This window comes from Nasonia vitripennis (genome assembly GCF_009193385.2).
Source record: "Nasonia vitripennis strain AsymCx chromosome 3 unlocalized genomic scaffold, Nvit_psr_1.1 chr3_random0011, whole genome shotgun sequence".
Lineage (NCBI taxonomy): Eukaryota > Metazoa > Arthropoda > Insecta > Hymenoptera > Pteromalidae > Nasonia > Nasonia vitripennis.
In genome coordinates this window covers 735,487-757,973 of record NW_022279631.1, presented here as the reverse complement: position 1 = coordinate 757,973, position 22,487 = coordinate 735,487, and the positions used below count along the sequence as shown (strand labels likewise).

Below are 22,487 nucleotides of genomic sequence, written 5' to 3'. Positions count from 1 at the left end.
TAAACGCTTAATCTTGAAAACTTCTTCGCGAACGTTTTTCTCCTATCCCTTCTCGGAAGTATTTTTCGTGCGACTAATGCGCACGTAAGATCCGGACTTGTATTTATTTATTTCACCTGACGCCATCTTTTTGCGATTTTTGTAAGTTGATTGCATACACGGAAAGAAATATTGAACAGTGAGACTACTATAGTTTTTTAAACGCCCTCATTACCATCGCCTTTACTTTCTAGAATACCAAAATTGGACTGCTGGGGCACCAAAATGTGACTGCGCGGCTTCAACAATCAATTGAACTATAATAGGCCTACAATTGTACTGCTACAATCGAAACTTGGTAGTGCGAGAGTTCAAAGATTTCTAGAGCGGCTGGAGCACCAAGGCGAGCGCGCAGCACTTCAAACAATGGGAGCGTCAGACTACCAAGGGTTGGAGCGGCTACAGCGCCGAGTGTATTAACGGCGCCGCGTACTTCCATAACGTCGGAGGAAAGCGAGGGAAAGTAAGAATAAAATCTAGACTAAAAATGCCTAAACCCACCTGCCCCATGCGTAGCCACTATAATATTAAGTACCTCGGCACATCGGAGAAAGGCGAGGATAAAATCTAAAACAAAAATGCTTAAACCTCCCTACCCCACGGGCCGCAATTTTAAGTAAAACAATATTTAAAGAAAAATACTTTAGCACATAGGAGGAAGTCGACCAAAGGCGAGGATAAAATCTAAAATAAAAATGCCTAAACCAACCTGCTTTATGCGTTGCAAGTACAATATTAAGTACCTCGGCACATCGGTGAGAGGCGAGCGAAAGCAAGGATAAAATCTAAAGCAAAAATACACAAACATACCTTCTCCATGCGTATCGAGTATACTGTGTAGTATTAATACCTTGGCACATCGCAGGAAGGCGAGCGAAATCAAGGAGGATTAAAAACACTCAAACCCCACGCGCCTGAAGTTTCAGACGAGCGAATTTCATTTTAAAAAATGCTTTGGTAAATCGGCGGCGGGTGAGCAAAAGCGGGGAAGGTGAAAACAAAAACCAATCACTTTAATCCACCTACCCTGTGCTCCTTGAGTTTTGACAGAGAATATGTGTTAAAAAATGCGTCGGCTAATTGGAGTAAGGCAAACGAGAGTTCGAGAGATTAAAACCAAAACAAAAACCCACCTACCCTATGCGCCTCCATTTTTATAAAATATTTTTTTTTTCAAATCTGGCGGCATTTCGGAGGCAGGTGATCTTTCTCCGATCTGCTGACGCATTTATTTAACAGGTATTCTCTGATAAGACTGAAATCGCACAAGGTAGGTGGATTCAGGCATTTTTATTTTCGATTTTATTCTCGCCTTTGCTCGCCTTCTACCAATGTGCGTACGTATTTTTTAAATATAATTTCATTGTAAATTGCGACCCGTGGGGTAGGGAGGTTTAAGCATTTTTGTTTTAGATTTTATCCTTGTCTTTGCTCATCATCCTCTGATGTGCCGATGTATTAATTAAATAAAAATATGTGAAAAATCGCAGCGCGTGGGGTAAGGTTGAGTGCTTTTGTTTTTAGATTTGATTCTTGGTTATGCTCGCCTTTCTCCGATGTGCCGAGATATTCTTTGAATAAATATTCTCATATTTAAAATGGCGGCTCGGAGGGTAGCTGGGTTCAGGGCTTTTATTTTTAGAGTTAATCCTCGGTTTTCCTAGGCTTTCTCCCGCATGTGGCCACGTATTTTTTAATATATATTTTCCTATTTGCTCGTACTTTCTCCGAAGTACCGACGTATTTTTAAAAAAATATTTGCTTATAATATCCAAAGGGAAATATGCAAAAAGTTTCGAATAAAATATGTTTTTATATAGTATATTATACACGAAAAAGCCGTTTTTGCTTTGTCTAATAACGTACAACGTTATGGAAGTATGGCGCCGCCAACACACTCGACGCTGTAGCTTGATAAATTTGGTGCAGTGCTGGGGTCACGATTATTCGGAGGGTCGCTCAAATGCCAACTTTAGGGGATATTGCGGTGAAAGCGATCTGCTTTGTCCCCTGAAGTCAGCCATCGGGCGAATCTGCATCAATTCGAAAATGTTCGAATTACCGGTGGCTGCGCCGATGAATAAGAAAATGTCAATCTTAAACTAAAAAACAAGAACTCTAAGCATTAAATCTAGTTCCCCAAGACTTAAATATAAAACGTGAATACTAATATATCCCATAAAGTTAAATCTACCTACCCCACGCATTGCGAGATGCAAATAAAAAAAATACTAAAATAGAATCTCCTAAAACCATCTACACGAGGCATAGTAAGGTACTGACATGAAATAAAAATATTAAATCCTAAGCACATAAGCCCACACAAAAATCAAAATTAAAATACAAAATCCTAAGCCTGATCTAAATCAATTTACTTAATACGTAGAGAGATAAAAGTATTTAATTTTTAAATATGTTGGCACGTTGTAGGAAGGCGAGCGAGCGCAAGAGTAAGATTAAAGTGAGAGCGAAAGGAGCATCAAAAACCAAAATTTCTAAACCTACTAATCTCACACAGCAAGAGTTTTGGTTTTACCTAAAGGCAAGAGTTTGATCGAGGAATCTTATTATCAATTAATTAATCTTATTATTAATCTTACTATTCTGCTCGCTCGCCTCCCTTCAACGTGCCGATATATGTAAAAATTTAATATTTTCATCTCTCTGCGTATTAGCTGGTAAATTGATTTAGATTAGGCTTAGGATGTTGTATTTTGATTTTGTTTTTGTGTGGGTTTATGTGCTTAGGATTTAATATTTTCGTTTAGCAACTTTATATGCCTGGTGTAGATGGTTTTAGAAGATTTTATTTTAGTTTTTTTTTTCATTTGCATCTCGCTGTGCATGGGGTAGATAGATTTATGTTTATGGGATATTTCAGTATTCGCGTTTTATATTTAAGTCTTGGGTAACTAGATTTGGTGCATAGGTTTCTTTTTTTTAGTTTTAGATTGACACTTTCTCATTCATCGGTGCAGCCACCGGTAATTTGAACATTTTCGAATTGATGCAGGGTCGCCCGATGGATGACTTCAGGGGACAAAGCGGAGTGCTCTTTCCGCGATGCCCTAAAGCTCAAATGAGCGACCCTCCGAATAATCGTGACTCCAGCACTGATTTGATGAACTGTAAACGGCTGATGGGCACTTCCGACTGATCCAGTGCTGTTTCCTGCGCGCGACAACGTCACTTATTAGCTCTATAATGTTGGAATCTTCTATGGGCTTGCCGTCTATACTGACAAGGAAAGGTACCCAACCCGAACTCACCGATTTTGATGATTTTCATATATGTTGTAGAACATAAAAAAATAAGAGACACGCATTTTTTTTATCGGCTAATTTTCACTTTTAAGGGGTAAAAACCTCCCCTAAAGTTAACCCCCAAAAAGCGTTTTTTTTAAATATCTCGGCTTAAAATTAATATTTTTCAATGAAACAAATTGGAGGTTATTTCTTACAAAAAGAGCAAGTATTTCATGGTGATTTGAAGAGTAAGGGTAGCATCCCCTATTTTTTAGGGGTTGAAAACATATATTTTTTGGCATAATTTTATAATAAAAATGTTTAAACCGACTAAAAAAAATTGGAAAAAATGTTTAAACATCCTTAATAACAAAATTTAGTTGACGTCTTTCGGTGTTTTCATAAATATTACCCCTAAGGGGGTAAACCACCCCTAACACAAAATAACTGTAAATATGTAATTCAATACATAATATTTCGTAGAAAGTTTGTATATAGAGGTTTTCGAGGTCGCTGATTACAAATCTATCAGATTTTGAAAATTCAAAATGGCGGAACCAATAGGACGGAAATATCGAAAAAAAAATTTATATAATAAAAAAGTTTTAAACGACTAAAAAATTTGGAAAAAATTTGTAAACATCTAATAAACAAATTAAGTTTTTCAGTTTTTTCATAGATACTTCCCCTTAGGGGGGTAAACCACCCCTAACACAAAATAACTATAAGTATACTTCAATCCATAATATTTTGTAGAAGGTTTGTATATAGAGGTTTTCGAGGTCGCTGATTACAAATCTGTTATCAGATTTTGAAAATTCAAAATGGCGGATCCAATATGGTGGACGGAAATGTCGAAAAAAAATTTTAACTTTCAAAAAAACTTGTTTACAAATGTGTGATCTTTGTAGCCTGTACATGTGAACTAAAGAGCCTTAAACCCTAAACCCCTAAAGAACAAATAGGCTAAATGGTTGTGCATTTTAACCAAACGACTCCAAACCCCTAACCTCCAGACAAGCCGAAGGCCTATGCTTTACCGTAGACACGAGTATAGACATATTACCGATATTTTATTCTATCATTTTGTATGTAACAAATAACGTCTCGTTTTATATTTCAATCAAAGATTATTTATTTTTCTGCTTTTATAAATTAGCATAATTTCAAAAGTAATTTCATAAATTATAAAGTATTTCATAAATTGCATAATTATATAATTTTATAAATTCAAAAAGTCCACACTTTTTTGCAAATGAAAAAACATAGGTTAATAAAATTAGTTTATCAAACTCTTTTGCGTTTTGTAATAAAATTTAATGTTGTCAAACTTGGGAGTTTTTCATTGTTACAATTATTTCGTAAGCCAAACGTTTTTTAGATGAATTCTCGAAGTAATGATTATTGTATCTATAGTAAAATATTTACAGTCTGGAATTCCATAATAATACTATTTGATACGATTTAATGAATTTATCAAATAATCTAAATTTAATAATAAATATTATTCTAATTATTTTTATTATTTTTCATTATCATTGCTATTATCAGTATTACTGTTATGATTGCTATTGCAATTATGCTTATTCTTCTTCTTCTTATTATTATTATTATATTACTATGATAATTTTTGTTATTGGTAAAAATACATAAAAGAATATTAATACTCGAACTTTTTGCAATTAAAGAACACGTTGTTATTGAAAGGGAATTTTATATGCATTCATTAGTTTAATGAATGTTATCGTACATTCAATGATAATTCCACAGATAAATGTCTTTCACTCATAAAAGTTGTTGACAATATGTGCGAATCAGTATGTTCTTTTTTTAGATTGTTTTCATCTAGTTCGATGCCGGAAAGTACGAATAGTACGTCTTTTTGTTTGTCAGTGGTATCATACAGTTGTAGAAAATTTTCTTTAGTGATTTTATATAGATTTACATTATTCAATTTCAAAGTGAATAAAAGTTGAATAAAACCAAAAATAGAGTTTTCCGAACATCACAAAGTGGAACGAGAATTCTTCTCCAATGCATAAATTAATGATTTGATTCAATTTACATTCACTCGTTTTATTCTGGTAGAAATGTAGCAGTCGTGCCTTACATGCAAAAACACAGCTTGTATAAATTTTACCGCTTGTTTTCATTTTAGATTGAAAAATGAAAATTAATCCGTTAAACGTTCTAAACTTATTATTAGCATACTTTCAAGCGTTAAACATACCAGATAGTGTCACGAATTATCACAAAACAGAGTTGGCCGAAAAAATAAAAGAAATTTTAATAGATGCAACACATGATTTCAACGATGTAGAAATGATTACTGATGACTCTTTGGATTTTCAAGAAGAGTATAAAGACCATAATGTGGAAATAATTGAAGATGAAGTGCAACATCATTTTCCTGATCCGGTTATAGCACCAACAAATCAATGTACAGCAGATAATGAAGAACTAGATTTTGAATACAAAAAAAGAGCTGTAGAATTTTGGAGAAATAGCAAAACGAAGCAAAATTTAAGTCTCAAAACAGTGCAAAACAGATTCAAAAAAGTATCATCTATTAGTCAGCTACGTCGTTGGGCTCATTCAATTAATAAAGGTGGCACGTATAGAGAAAAAGTAGCACAAATTTGTCAGTATACCCTGGATAATTTTCAAGCAGCTCTCGACAGTGGTTCAATTATCCATGATGAAGATATAATTCGATGGGCCTTACAAGCTAAAAAAGAAATTACATAGCAGTAGAAGGAGAAAAGCAAGTGCAATGTCTGGTACAGTCAATTTCAGCAACAACGCATAGTTATACTATACAGCCACTAATATCAGCTACTGGACAACTGTTGTCACCACTATTTCATGTTTTAAAGGAACCAAGTGGCAAGTTTGGCCCTATTGTAGAACAAAACATATTTAGACCAGAAAACGTGTACGTGGAAGCATCCAAATCTGGAAAATTAACAACAAGTAAGGGAACTAATAACAATTTTTACATTGTAATATCGTTGATCAGTTAATTAGTAAGTCGTTTAATTGCAGATCACTTCAAAATCTGGTTGGAAAAAATATTTTATCCCTATGTAGGCCATCACTCAATACTATTACTTGATTCTTGGAGTGGTCATTGTGACAAAGTTATAGAAGAAACAATGCCACAAAATAAAATTATTAACTTAAAAAAATTCCAACTGGAACCACAGGAAAAATACAACCACTTGATGTCTATGGATTCCGTATTTGGAAAAACTTTGTCCGAACATTTTCTGATAATGTAATGTTAATGGATCATGATATGAATTTACATGTGAGAAATAATATAATTAAACTTCAATCATTGGTTCACAACCAACTGTCTTCACCGAGATATATAGATTTGTTTAAATATTCCTGGTATAAAAGCGGTTACGTCAAGGAAAAACTAGATAAATTTGATAATCCTATAGATTTCAGTTTTGGAAAGTCTTGCGCAACACATTGTGAAATAGAAGGGTGCACAAACATTGCAATTGTACGATGTGGTTGCAAAAAATCATTGTGCTTTAAACACATTTATGAGGACTACCATTATTGTAAAAACATCGTAAAATAATATATTTTATGCTCAATACAAAAAATGCACTATGGCAAAAGATAAAAGATTGTAGATTATTATTATACTCTAATATTATAAACAAAAATACATTATAAGTTGAATTTACAATAAAGGAATTTCAATAACATTCTGATAACAATTTCTACGGAAATTATAAAACTGCTTCACACACAGAATTTTCTTGTTTACAAATTTAGGAATTTGAGGTGGTTTGGTTAAAAAGCACAACCATTTAGCCTATTTGTTCTTTAGGGATTTAGGGTTTAAGGCTCTTTAGTTCACATGTACAGGCTACAAAGATAACACATTTATAACAAGTTTTTATGAAAGTTAAAATTTTTTTTCGACATTTTCGTCCACCACATTGGTTCCGCCATTTTGAATTTTCAAAATCTGATATCAGATTTGCAAAGAGCGATCTCGAAAACCCTTATATACAAACCTTCTACAAAATATTATGGATTGAAGTATACTTATAGTTATTTTGTGTTAGGGGTGGTTTACCCCCTAAAGGGTAGTATCTATGAAAAAATCGAAAAACTTAATTTGTTTATTATAGATGTTTACAAATTTTTTCCAATTTTTTTAGTCGTTTAAAACTTTTTTATTATATAAATTTTTTTTTCGATATTTCCGTCCTATTGGTTCCGCCATTTTGAATTTTCAAAATCTGATAGATTTGTAATCAGCGACCTCGAAAACCTCTATATACAAACTTTCTACGAAATATTATGTATTGAATTACATATTTACAGTTATTTTGTGTTAGGGGTGGTTTACCCCCTTAGGGGTAATATTTATGAAAACACCGAAAGACGTCAACTAAATTTTGTTATTAAGGATGTTTAAACATTTTTTCCAATTTTTTTTAGTCGGTTTAAACATTTTTATTATAAAATTATGCCAAAAAATATATGTTTTCAACCCCTAAAAAATAGGGGATGCTACCCTTACTCTTCAAATCACCATGAAATACTTGCTCTTTTTGTAAGAAATAACCTCCAATTTGTTTCATTGAAAAATATTAATTTTAAGCCGAGATATTTAAAAAAAACGCTTTTTGGGGGTTAACTTTAGGGGAGGTTTTTACCCCTTAAAAGTGAAAATTAGCCGATAAAAAAAAATACGTGTCTCTTATTTTTTTATGTTCTACAACATATATGAAAATCATCAAAATCGGTGAGTTCGGGTTGGGTACCTTTCCTTGTCAGTATAGACGGCAAGCCCATAGAAGATTCCAACATTATAGAGCTAATAAGTGACGTTGTCGCACGCAGGAAACAGCACTGGATCAGTCGGAAGTGCCCATCAGCCGTTTACAGTTCATCAAATCAGTGCTGGAGTCACGACTGATTGATAATTTAAACTTAACATGTATTGATCAATTATTTACAAACAACACTCAAGATACTACGTAACTTGCCATGCCCGTTTCATTTTATTTATGGTGTTGTCTATCGGGATCGTTCTGTATATTTTATTTGTATATACAAAATTATAAAATATAAAATTATTATTTTAATATTAATGATATATTTCCAATGTAAATTACACGACACATATTTATAAAAATAATTTCACTTTTGTTACGTAACTTAACGAAAAAAATTAAAATTTTGTATTTAAAGTGCACATAGAAACGATTACTTCTGAAATTATTAAAAAAATTTTGAGCTTATTTTAAAACTTTTCATAAATACCAATAGTGTAACAAGTTAAAACAAAATATTAATGAATTTGCTACTACGTTCTAACATATAAGATGAAAATTTTAGCTGTTCACCTATGAATAAAATGAAACGGGCATGGCAAGTTACGTAATATCTTGAGTGTTGTTTGTAAATAATTGATCAATACATGTTAAGTTTAAATTATCAATCAGTCGACTGATTCCTTAATGAATCCTAATAAATTTTTGTTTGCTATGGTATGATTGAAATATTATGGTAATAAACTTGACTTTTTTATTATAGATCTCATTTCTTTTTTATCTGTAATTTCATTGTAAACAAAAAATATGTTATTGTGTTACATTATGTTATTTACATGCATAATGATACGCAAAACATCAAACTTGCCTAACATTTTTACTTTTGTTAAAAGTTTTTTTTTAGAGATTTCATTTCTTTTTTCATATACTTTTTTGTATTATAAAAATAATAAATCTCTTTTTTCTAATATTGTAATACATGTAATAATATAAAAGTATGAAAGTACATGAAATCAAAGATTTAACATCTTATAACATTAAAGTATGACATTTTCATCATAATAATATCGTAGTTACATTGAAAAATGATTTTACACTATATATTTTACTGAAATTGGTCTTTCGTCTCACTCTAACAAAATATTTCCTGAACTTTTAATTCAAGCTAAGTCGTATCATTACAAAAGTTATAATAAAATGATATCTATGTGTGAATAAACTTTAGAATCTTAAAAGCACATATGGAATAGCAGAATACGTCTGCACATAAAACTACTAATACATTTTATCATGTATCATAGTGTCGTAGTTACAATTTAATACATCTTTTAAAGATAAATAATACTAATTATAAGTGTCTGACATATCTTTTATACATAATTAGTATTATTTTGACGCGCACTCCATTAAATGTAATTAGTCTAACTATAAATAAATCTCTGATCTTTTATATTTAGGAACTATTTTGCTTTGTTAAACACAAGTATTTTAATACTTAAACTTGCACAGTGAATTACTGCATTATTATTTAAATCTGTTTTAACAAAAAACTAAAAATATTTACTTAAAAAAATAAAATAAAGATTGATAATCTTCTATAATAGCACATAAAATTTCTATTGTGGTCTAATCCGTTTAACTGGTCTACATCCCCGTTGAAGCTTTTCTGCGGTCATTGGCACAGCTTCAGGATTTAACTTTACCTGATCCATACTATCACAGAAAATTGACGAGGGAATCTAAAAAAAACTAGACTTAATGAACAATATTAAATTAAAATATATGAAAAAAGTAATAGAAATATATAAGTACAAACCTTGCCCCTTTACTGTCCCTGTTACTGTAACAGAATCACCTAACTCAAGTTTGGACTGCAAAAACTGCTTTACTTGAACCGTAAGCTTCTTCTGCCCATCTGTTATAGCACTTAAGCCATAACTCATGAGGCCAGTTCGATTATAAATTAAGGAAAATGGGGTTCTAATATAACCTGAAATTTCTGAAAAAAATATATGTATCCGTGTGTATGTTTTAGTAACGACAGGTAAAAATCATAGAACACGGTACACAATATCCTTACCAACTAGTCCTTCTATGTTGTGGATAGTATCAAAAGAGACTTTTTGCACTTGTTCTGTCGCTGAACTCTTCAATGTATGATACCCCAAGAAATGGATTGTGGTATTTTCCTTGACTAATATTTCAAACGGTACGAGGTTGTTGTCTTGATGGAACTTTGTTGACTTTGTTGCACGACAGTGACCACCATTAATATTGATAATCTATAAATATAAAAACATTTCAAATGACGCATTTCCATAAAATACCGTTGTTTTCAAAAGTTTTATAATCACTTAATTTATCACAGAGAAGTAGAATATTTAGACATTTACCTAAAATGTGCGAAAGTGTGCCAAAAATTATTTGAAGCTTTACTAAAATTATGAATTTTGTACAAATGGAATATTTAATATGAAATAATTAGTATACTTTTTCCACAGTATAATGTTTGTTATACTTTAAGTACATGAAAAAACTTAATGTGTCTAAATTTATACTTGATTAAGTACAATTAGGTATACAAAACGTAAAATCATTATTAAAATGCAATATTCTAGTAAAAACAATGTATACAGCGATGAATGCTATTTTCAGTTAAAGTCCACGTCTTTTATGGCATATGTATGTAAAATGATAATATACGATATTTACCCTATTAATACATATGTCCTTCTGATATTTGTTGATAAGGTCATTGTCATCGTCCCATATGAGAATGTCAATTCTTTTACTACCATTTGTTAAAGTGAATTTTAACAAAGGAGTATTTTCTTTGCCAGATGGAGTAGGTGCCGTAATGAAATCGACATAACCTATCATGCTTCTGCAAAAAATAAAATACATTTTGTTTTCTATTCATTTTATATTATTTTTGAAAGAAAAAAGTAAGAAAAGAACGATAAAAATATAGATAACATAATTTAATTGAAAAAACATAACCTCAAAAATATAATTTCTAAAATTACTTACGTGGTCGCATCTCGATCTTCAAACTGCAACATTTCCTCATTTGTTGTAAAAAAGGACGCCATAATCCTCTTAGTAAAAAACAATTTATTTTAATTAATAGATAAAATTGTTATCTATTGTAAAGATGCGATACTGGATACAATGACTAGCATAATAATCCGCGCCACTTGATATGATAGAAGTGTGTGGGAAAGCAATATCCAATACATATAGCTCATAAGTGACAAACTTCACGGTGCTAACGTTTTTCGGTCTGGAGAATCGCAAAATCACACATCGTTCATCGTAATAATTACATAAATATTTACTAATATTTTTAATGGAAATCGTAATAAAACATAAGCCACTTGATATAAGCTACAATTTTTACAGCAGGTTAAATGACAAAAAGCAATAATGAATAATCAATTTTCAACTACACTACATTCGCGGCTAACTTAACGGTCCTAACATTTTTGTCTGGAGAATAAAGAGATGATTTGAGCATTCGAGAATTACACATCCATTTATTTTGAAAATGAAACAGTTTTTTTTCCAATATTCTTGGTAGAATCATAGTTTAGCACAAAAACATGCTAATGATTCAATAATTTAATAGAAAACAGTAATAATATGCATTTTTTTACGATACTATAAAATCCGAACGCCAATATAGAAGTAAATAGTGTCGCGGCGCCGCGGCTTCGTCTGCTTTTCAAACTCGCCTTCGTGGCGCTACCGCGCCACTTGATACGAAAACTTTCAGTCTATCAAAACAAAATATACGCATTTTTTTATTATTTACAAAAACTTACAACTCTATGATATACTTAAAATTAATTTATTTGTTACACACACACACATACATAAATTGTTATTTCTTATAACCATAAGGTGACGACACTCCTGAAGGAACATACATATGTCTTGTTAATACTATACTAGAAGTCTTAGTCTCACTGCGCGTTACTACACTATGATCTATCATTCGCCTTATAGCGTTAAATTTTATCTTAATATTACTGCTTTCATTCGTCTCGTCATCATCTTCATCTATTTCACGCTAATCGAAATATCGCTTAATCGTTCCCCTAATACTACCATAATTAATTTTTACAGAGTAAGAAGAATACAGTAAATGCAGCCCCGGATTTTTAACGATCTTTTCGCTCTCAAGAAGGACGCTCTTTTTTCTTGGTATTCGCAAATATACCGATCTTGTTCCGTCTCGTCAACACACCACACTGGAAAGCCCGAGGCTTGTTGTATCTATGTACTTGCTGAAGAGTCCACCCTCGCCCGTAGCTTGATCAAGCTCGGTTATACTGTACTGCCATATAACATGTATGGCTGTAACTCGATAACTAAGCTCTATCGGTTTACAGAGCTCATCGGCGATCCACGTACCCTAGAACTCGCAATTGCTTGGATTCTTGCAATTGCACTCGTTGTCTTGCCGTGATTTCTCACAGCAAGTACAACACAGCACAAACATTAGTTTGCCATTTATTTTTTCAAATAATTGGGATAAAAATAGATCGCGCGGTAGTTAAATGAAACACTTATTCAGACCTTCTATACCTGTAAAATTGTCAAGCATACCGTTTGTCAACTGATCACACTCACTGCCCACGTAAATTGTCGGGTGACTTACGGGAAACCGTTTACGCTTACAAACATATAGATATAACGAGCATACATCAATGTACTTTATACTTTCTTCATCCTTGGCGTCGTACTTGCCGAGAAAATTTTCCGTACGTTCACCGAAAAACGCCTTTCGATGATTCAGCGTGATTTTACTCGCTAGCAGATGTTCTCGGACATAACGAGCAATCTTGGGATTCTCTCGTTTTACGCGATCGAACTCGCATTCCCAAATCTCGCGAACCTCGTACCCGAGCTCGCGGATTCAGGCAATTTTTGCCCTCGTACATTCAAGCAATTAACCCATTAACGTCCAAAACAGAGAAATCGTAACTCTGTTTTCAACCGTAAATCTATAACATATTCCACGGATATATTCAAAGCAAACATACTTTTTCTGAAGTATTTTTTTCTCTACTTTCCATTTCTGGTATCAGAATTGCGTATGTTTCACTCAAAAATCCAATATGGCGACGTTTAAAAGAAAAAATGCAAAATTTCGATACTTTTTTTGTTAAATCCAATTTCTTGTTGTGTTAACGTTGAGGACGGAACTTTATTTTTCAACTATGAGTGCATAAATGAGTTGTACTTTAAATTCAGTTTGGTTCCGAATCCAGAAATTCAATATGGCGGCTAGAAAATGGTGCCTGAAGCGCAAAATTTTGCCCAAACTTTCACGAATTTTTTTCACGAATATAATGCATTCGACGAAAAAATCAATAAGAATAAAAAGTGCTTAGAATCAATCAAGGAATATGTCTAAATTTTTTCACTGAGTTTTGAGCAACTTTTTTATTTTTGCCAATTGGCAATTTATGACAAATTGAAAAAATTCATCGAATCGTCTCGAAAAAATTCAGATATACTTCTTGGTCAATTCTAAGTACTTTTTATTCTCTAACTTTTTCTTATATGACGCTTTGTTTTTGAGTAAAAAATCAAAAACCTTAAAATTCTTAAGATTTTTTGAAATTCAAAAAAAAATCAAAAACTTTAAAATGTTTTGTTCCATATGCACTTTTTGGTCAATTATGAGCAAATTTACTTCAAATTTGTGCCCGAGTATCCGTCACATTCCAGATGATATGATTTTCGCATTGAAAAATTCTCATTTCTTAGCCGTTGATGTACAACGTTTCCCGACACTTACCGCGTGGAGGTGAATGAGTCAAAGCATCTTGTCTTTTTTTTATCTTTTTATTTATTTTTTTTTTCGCTTTTTATTAGGGTTTTATTTATGTTTTTGATTTTTTATAGTTTTATAATTTTTATTTTTTTTTTAGGAACTGTTATGATTTTTTATAAAACACGTTTTACAATAAAAATTATTGCATTTTTTGCAAAATTTGTTTGTCCTAATGACACATGGCTTGCAACAGCAGAGCTTCTGTTGTTTGAGGGATACTGTTTCATGAACAATGTCATCAACTTTAGGTCTAGTCAGATAGTATTTCACAATATCCATCAGAAATTCTTTTGAACTTTTTTTGTGACTTGGATTAGCACAATTATAAAGTACTACTGCATTGGTAACAGCGGCCTGAAGTAATCTAATAAAAACCACCCACGTCCACTTTTTTGATCGAATGCATGGCATAACATCATTGCAATGGCCATCATGAACATCAACCCCTCCCATAAACCTATTATAAAGATGAAATGCATTAGGAAAAGGTATGTCTATTTTTGATTTTACTTCTTTGGAATATCTTTTCGAGGGTAACAGTGGTGTTACTCCAGATGCTGTAGAAATTATTGAAATCGGTTTAGAATCAATAATCAATAATAGTAATTAAATTCATTCCGCTCTTTTGATCGTGCTTTGTGGCGTATGTGCCTCTTGTTGATTTTTTATCAATATAATTTTTTTCTTTTATCCTATTTTCTCTAATAGTACCAGTGGAACGTAAACCCATTTTTCTTAAATGTACAAAAAGGTCTAAGCTTGTGAAGTAATTGTCCATGTATAGATGGTAAAGGCCTACTTTACGAAAAGTTAGCGTTGAGAAAAGATTGTCAAGTAAGTTCATTACTACCCGAGTTCCTAAAGCACATTTGGCTAATCTATCCCCAATAGTTGAATTCTTCCCACAGTATAGATCAAAATCTAATAAAAATTCATCTAATGTACATAGACCCCAAAATTTCAGACCGAATCTAATTGGTTTGCCGCGAATAAACTGTTTCATACTAGTTCTAGCGTAGCATTTGGCCATCATTTCATCTACAGATATCGCGGTTTGAAAGTACCCGAACAATTTTATGTTTCTACGAAACAGATTCATGACTTGACGAACTCGCCAAGCTTTATCATTGCAATCTTCATCCCCTGGTTTTGATAATTTCAACTTAGATTTTATATTTTCAAATGTACGGCGTCCCATAGCCGATTTCACTACATCACTAGATAAAAAGGGATCATTAGACCAATAATCTCTTTGACTTTTCCTTTTATTGAATGCTGAGAAAAGTATTATTCCTATAAATATATTCAAATCTGACATTGTTAGACTGCAATTATTCATCTTAGTTGATTCTATAATATAATTTTTAATTTCTTTGCAAAAAAATGTCTCAAATAGGTCAACTGGACTCATATTTTTAATGTCTTTCTTATGACTATCAGATAATAATATTTCATTTTCAACTTTGCAGGAATAACTTTTTTCTCCGTCGATCCATTTATAAATATATTCATTTTCCAATTTAGATTGATCATTCGTATAATTATTAGAAGTTTCTGCGTATGTACTCAGTAATAAGTTATCAATAGATTCAGAACCAGAATCTTCGTCACTCTGACCAGAACTGCCCGAATCATCTGGATTAGGTACCAAAATATTATGATCATCGTTATCATCAGAATAATCTTCTTCAGACTCTGATTGAGATCTTACATTTCTCCGGCGTTTTGGAGCCATTACAATTTTAAAACTTGAAAAGTTAAATACACAAGTAAAATATTAACGCTAATATTTAGAACACTAACAGTATAGTAGACAAAGAGTGAAAAAACTAAAGATTCTTCAAAATCGATTTATGAACATTCAATGATGATTCACTATTTTGAAATTCAGATAAAAACATTACAAAAGCTTTTGGCAAAATTCGGCAAATTGAATATAGTAATTAAATTCAGACTTTTTCGATTGAGAATTCAATATAGTTTATGAAACAATTCCAAAAGTTGCATAACTCAAATTTTTTAAGGTTTTTGATTTTTTACTCAAAAACAAAGCGTTATATAAGAAAAAGTTAGAGAATAAAAAGTACTTAGAATTGACCAAGAAGTATATCTGAATTTTTCCGAGACGATTCGATGAATTTTTCCAATTTGTCATAAATTGCCAATTGGCAAAAATAAAAAAGTTGCTCAAAACTCAGTGAAAAAATTTAGACATATTCCTTGATTGATTCTAAGCACTTTTTATTCTTATTGATTTTTTCGTCGAATGCATTATATTCGAGAAAAAAATTCGTGAAAGTTTGGGCAAAATTTTGCGCTTCAGGTGCCATTTTCTAGCCGCCATATTGAATTTCTGGATTCGGGACCAAACTGAATTTAAAGTACAACTCATTTATGCACTTATAGTTGAAAAATAAAGTTCCGTCCTCAACGTTAACACAAGAAATTGGATTTAAAAAAAAAAGTATCGAAATTTTGCATTTTTTCTTTTAAACGTCGCCATATTGGATTTTTGAGTGAAAAATACGCAATTCTGATACCAGAAATGGAAAGTAGAGAAAAAAATACTTCAGAAAAAGTATGTTTGCTTTGAATATATTCGTGGAATATGTGATAGATTTACGGTTGAAAACAGAGCTACGATTTCTCTGTTTTGGACGTTAATGGGTTAATTAAAAGTAGATCTGTGAGCAGTGTTCTTATTACGATTATTTGAAAAACATGCTGGACAACCGTGCGTGTAACACCCCTGGTATTAAAAAACGGTGCTTTTTTCACTTGTGTTCGCTGCAGGCAGAAAACCGCTGACCGTCATATTATTTAGGAGCCGATACTCGAGCGAGTTAAATGTACGTATTGCCGTGCGTACGTGAGTTCGCAGGTAAGTAATGAAATTGGGTATGGATTTCAATTACGTTTTTTGATACGTCTTAACAGCTTGTAGACCGAATAGAGACTGGCTCGTTGCCGGTGCAGGAGCCTTTTTAAAACGGTCAGTAATTTTCTTGTTTTATTTCTCCTTCTATTGTTCTTCATGCATGATCCGCTGTACGTGCCAACAACTAAAAGCATAAATATATCATTATTGCAGGTTTTAAGAAGCTGGAAGTCGATTGATATGGCATGTGGAAGGTCATCATAAACAAGTGACGGCTATTATGGTTTACGTAACTCTACCATGCCCAAGATGAATGTCGGTCTCATTAGTCCTTATTTCGGTATGTTGTAGTCTCTTGTCGTTGCATTTATATTTGTATATGATGAAAATTGTTCTAATTATTAGAATTAGCATGACGATTACAAATGATGTTATTAACGTGTGGAATTCTATTCCAAATTTCGTGAATATCGGTGTCTTCATTGTAGGTAAGACGTGTGTTTTTAATAGCTCCAACCTCCATTAATGAATTTTAATGATCAAAGGTTGAACTTGTAATGTCTTGAATTTTCCAAGATCGTTGTCCATCCTGTGCCCTTGTAGTAACAGATTGCTACCTTCGAAAATTTTTGTTCCGTAAAATGTGACTTTGTCCTTATAGCTTTCAGTTCTTATTTGATAATTGCTGGATATTAATTTTAAATTATTTGAGAGTGGATATGCCAATTCTAGAGGTGTATTCGTTGAAATTACAATTGTTTTTAAATCTTCAGCGAGAATTTGATGACATATATAGTTGTTCTGATATATCAACTGACATTTTCCTGAAAATAATTTTTTTATCGACCCATTCAGCTTCCATGGTATGGTTATGATTTCCGTCTGATTATTCTGGTTCATTACAGCAAGTCTTTTAAATAGGAAAAATTCAATGGAATTAAGGAATTTTGATTGTATAGTTTATGGAATCATGGATAATTACGACTGATCCCTGAGCAAACCGAAGATTATGATAATGTGGTATTAATTCCTTTTGAGAATAATGTTCCAACAAATGAGCTTTAATACTTGATATTTATTCATGAGTTAGTATTTCTGAATTAAATCTTTCATCGGTAAAAACAAATGACCTTGTTATTTTTGCTAATAAATTAAAAAAATGTTGTTCTTGCACAATAAAAGTTATAACAGTTTCAAATAATTCAAATCGCGTATTTTGGTCGTTGAGAGTTGTCATAATATTTCGTAAATTTTTGTTGATTATTTCGGTATTACTATTTATCATTCGACTAATTTGTTTCATACAACTTATTGTTTTGTTTAAAACCTGTGATATCCTTATTCTGCTGTTTTTCAAAATTTTCTAGATAATTGTTAATTTTTTCCAAATTGTCAGAATCTTGATTTCCGAATATATATTTGATAATTTTTCCCACTCTATTTAGTAATCCTCTCTTCCTTTTCCCGCCGAATAATGCTATTTCCTGCAAATCTTGATAAATTTCCTTGCATAATAATTTGGCTTCCATTCATAAGCTTGAGTTTTTGAGTTCCTCAGTACAGTGTAGTAAGTCAGAATTCTGCCGTATGTTTACTTAAGCGACGTTGTGTTTATATCAAAATGTATATAATAATAATTTTCTATGATTCCTCCAATTTCTTGTTGATAATCGAAATATGTCGCATCCGGATTGATTTCATTGCCCTTTCTGAGTATCGTCGAATCAAGGTTACTGCCATCCTCATTGCGGTCACCATTCCCCTGCAAAGAAAAAGTTTTTTTTTTATCTTTTTGCACTTCTTAGATCGTAACGGCGTGGTTGTCCGTGTATATAGCATTCTAATGAGGGGTCTTGATGTTATTTAATTAATAATTTTTGGTAACGGTGTGCTATTGTTTCGTTATTTTAATGGGTTTTAATATACATTTCCTTACTTCCCAATTGCTTATCCGAATCATGAGGTAATTTTTGTATTTTGTTACATTCCTCAATCGTATCTGCTTCGGGTTCGATGACATGCTTGTTTAGCTCTTCATATGGTCCTTACAGAGAAGTAAATGGTGCAAAATTTGTTGATGAATAAATACTCTTATTATATCTTAGGATTACTGTTGTCGTATGATTCTTTCATTGTTTTTCAGGGATTTTTGTCGACTAGAATACTTAATTTTTCCTTTAAGAGGACCTCACCACCTAAAATCTACAAAAAATGAGATATTGAATTTTTGTGTAAACGTACCTTAAATTGTTTAAATAATCGATAAAACAATTATATTAACTCAGGAATACTGTAAAAATTATCAAACAATATATATATATATATATATATTATATGTCAGGTACAATAGGTCTTCGAAGGCCATAAATCACAATTTTGATTATTTCAGCTACCGCAGACTTACTTACCTTTTGGGCTTCAAAGAGCACTTTTTACTTTATGAATTTTCTTTAAACACATATGTTCATAAAGTGAATGTGGGAATTAAAAAAAAATTTAAATTTAAAAGTTGTCTACAAGTATAATTTTTGTGATTTTCTAAATATAAAAAAGTGCCCTTCGAAGCCCAAAACCTAAGTAAGTCTGTGGTAGCTGAAATAATGAAAATTGTGAAGCCCGGCGCAATATCGTCACGTTTATGCGACAGTACTCAATCATCTCGTTTTGATAATTAAACACTTTATCGGAAGATCCGTTTCGCGGCACCTAGAAAAAAAGGTCTCTCGCTCTTTTGTGGACATGGTGTAGGGTAAGTAGAATTTTGAAGCTGGTAACGCGCCTACGTAGTCTTAGTGATTCGTTGTATTAAAAAGATGAGGGAAAAAGCTTTTTTACTGTTCTTACCTAATTCAAATGTCGCTGGCAAATCGCTCAGCTTCATTTTGAAGTAGTTAAGGCTGTTTATAAATTTTTTACTTTCGTATCGTATCGTAATGCTCTGTCCGGTTAAAATAATGCTTAGTAGAATTGATTTTAGGCCTGCTAACTCACGTAGTATAAACTGTGCGTCAAAACCGCGAGCGTTGTGCGTGATACATATTATTTCGTTAAACCCTGATTTTTTCGCACTGCGAGCTGTAGTAGCTGTTTGACAGTGTCTTCCGAGAAAACATGCTCGCGTGTACGATAATGCATGAAATGTTTGCCGAGTTTAAAAAGAGTTCCACCGAAATAAAGCAACAAAACGGGGCACTAAAAATTCAAGTCGTTCAGTAGACTTGTATATTTCATCAAGCGACAGCGATGATTAAAACGAGCTCAGGTGCAAAAAAAGACGTCGAAAGATTGCGGAAGTGAGTTATATATGATGTAACGTTGCAAGAAATTGCAGTGTTCCAAGCAGCGCGAGTACTGGGCCGGGGTGGCAGCGAGGCGTCCCGAGGCCAAAAGGTATGAATGTATCGAGCGAGATTTTATATGTGTATCTGTGTTATTTTTATTTCTCATAACTCCCGAGCGAGAACGGGGCCGAGAACCACAGTGGGTGCGAGAGAGAGAGAAAACGAGAGGGTGCAAGAGTAGGAGTCGCAGCATTACCAGAGCAACCCGAGAACGAGAGTATTGCAAAGCCAAAAACCCGGAGTACCATCGCCATCGAGGAAACTGCGAGGCCAAAGATAGGCTGAAGAATGATTAACGAAAAATTATTGAGCGTAATTTATAGGACTTATCGTTGTAAATTTACGTAATTGAATCTTCTTCGCGGTCAGGCGTGTCGCTGAAACTCTTGGTTGAGGCGACTCGAACGGGCTACTTTTAGAGAGAGTTTTGTGTTCGTTTCGTGTCAGTTTTTGGTTTCTTTGTATCGCGCATCGGGTTCAATTAATTGGTAAAGACGAAGTGCGGTCGAAAATCGTCGGTTTCAAAGGTAAAAGTGTGTCGCTGTTTAGTGTCGTTTAGTTCGGAAAGTGTTAAGCGAAAAGTGCAGAGTCGTGCACGGCTAGCCAGAAGCGTGTTATTGTGCGCGTCCTAGATGGCTGTCCACCATCTACTGGTGCGAGCGAGGATAACATCGGTTATCCGTCACGGGCAGCAAAGGCATGGGCAGGGTCTTATCGGTACGCGAGATGTGTCTGGGAAGGGTTGGACACGTCCGGGCTTTCCGGGTACGAGTTAGCGGGGCGGTGAGCGTGGCGGGTGAGAAAGCGAAGGAGTCGTCCGCGGACAGGCGATAGAGCGTCGCTTGATGCATGAACTCGGTCGAAGTGTCGCTTTACAAAATTCGTCAGTTTTCAGCGATTTATCTAGTTCTGTTGGTTTTACGAGAATTTAGCTTATCTAAAGTCTTGTGTAAAATATGCTGTAAATATGATTATGAGAACATAAATAAATGAGACTCCGTTAATAAGTCTCTCTAAGGTGTCGAACATATTGAGCCCAAAGCTGAGAGATTCTTGCGATCGACAGCCGATCAAAAAATTCTGATCAGTAGAAGCGCTGTTTGCTCTTTAGGCACGTACCAGTCATAAACCTAGGGTAGAAAGAAAGAGTGAGTTTTTGTTTGTAGTTGGTTGCTTCCGGGCTAAAAAATTGACGAGGTCTTCGTTGCTGGTGATGACGGTGGCCCGTTCTGTGTCGTTGACAGTACGGATGTAGATCCTCTCATCTCTCATGTAAGTTCTGCATCCCTGCAGCTTCTTAGCCTCCAGTCTGGCTTTGACGTAGAGTTGGTGAACTTCTGAAGGAAGCAGCGCGTTAATGTTGATGAGCCCCTGATGGTCTGGGGAAAGATCTGGCCTACTCTAGTAAGTCAGCGTCAAGCTTAGAGGTGTTCAGCTTGCACCTCTAAATCTTGGCTGCTATGTTGGAGCAGACAAGTATATGAGAAGACAGGGTGACAGCGATCAGTGGAAGTCTGCTGTCCGCAGCCAAGTTGTCGTTGGCTGCGTTGAGTTTTTCCATGATCCTGGCAGCAGCAATGTCCCTCCGGAGGACCGTGAGATCAAGAGCGGAGAGCACTGTATAGGCCAAGAGGTGCAACGAGGTTTTCTGGTTGCTTATGACAACAACATCGTTAGTCAATTTATTTCTGCCGCTTTTTGATGTCTGCCTAAGTCACACACGTGTTCTCTAACTCACGCAAATATTGATCCGTTCGTTGTGGCGCAGCGGTATTCATACTACATGTTTAAGCTACGGTGCTCATATCGTTACAACTTGTACGTGGATCTTAGAGAGCCTTGCGGTTCTTTTTTCTACATAAAGGTGTTTTATTTTACAATATTTTAGTGTAGGGACCTTATTCGCAGGGACATTAAATTCAATTTTAATTTAACAAAAACACGAGCGTTGGAATCTTATCTTGCATAAATTTGGGTTTAGGTTAGGAGACAAGGTTTTCTGCAGTAGTTTAAGAGCTACGCAGATGTGTTACTTTTACCTCATCGCCGCTAGATAGACTCTAACACTGTTTTAACTGCCCACTTGTAATGTTTCTCAGACAACTTCATCAATATACTCTCTATACGGTTTATTATGCCGCGTTTGAGATAGAATCTTTTATATTACGCCCGAGTCTAGCGGATAATCTAAAACAAAACTTAAAATCTTATGAATTTTTGTATTTTTACTAATACCTAAATTATAATCTTCTGATGTATTCCCTTTTTATTTACTGTAATTTTTATTCGTTAAGTTTTTTAAATTTAATATTAACATTGAATTAGTAAGGC

The 22,487-nt window shown here is 33.5% G+C and overlaps 2 protein-coding genes across 6 annotated transcripts in view; both read right to left on the bottom strand.

The window, feature by feature from the left end:
- Positions 1-8,842: 8,842 nt before the first annotated feature.
- On the bottom strand, positions 8,843-13,128 carry LOC107981635. The gene is made up of 5 exons (XM_016987869.3): positions 11,123-13,128; positions 10,805-10,976; positions 10,173-10,374; positions 9,909-10,091; positions 8,843-9,831 (listed from the first exon to the last, which is right to left on the bottom strand). Exons 1-5 carry the CDS (start codon positions 11,182-11,184, stop codon positions 9,809-9,811), a joined length of 642 nt encoding a protein of 213 aa, XP_016843358.1. The 5' UTR covers positions 11,185-13,128; the 3' UTR covers positions 8,843-9,808.
- Positions 13,129-16,632: 3,504 nt separating this feature from the next.
- The window catches only part of LOC116416881 (glutamate receptor ionotropic, kainate 2), a 416,816-nt gene continuing 410,961 nt past the window's right edge, over positions 16,633-22,487 (bottom strand). For 3 of the 5 annotated variants that reach the window (XM_031927138.2, XM_031927137.2, XM_031927139.2), the window contains 2 exons: positions 18,752-19,017; positions 17,110-18,577 (listed from right to left, as the gene is read on the bottom strand). In XM_031927138.2, coding sequence (XP_031782998.1) covers positions 18,955-19,017 — 63 coding nt within the window. In that variant the 3' untranslated portion in view covers positions 17,110-18,577; positions 18,752-18,954. Of the gene's footprint in view, positions 17,000-17,109; positions 18,578-18,751; positions 19,018-22,487 lie in introns of those variants that run through there. The other 2 variants (XM_032601871.1, XM_032601872.1) reach the window with 1 other exon arrangement.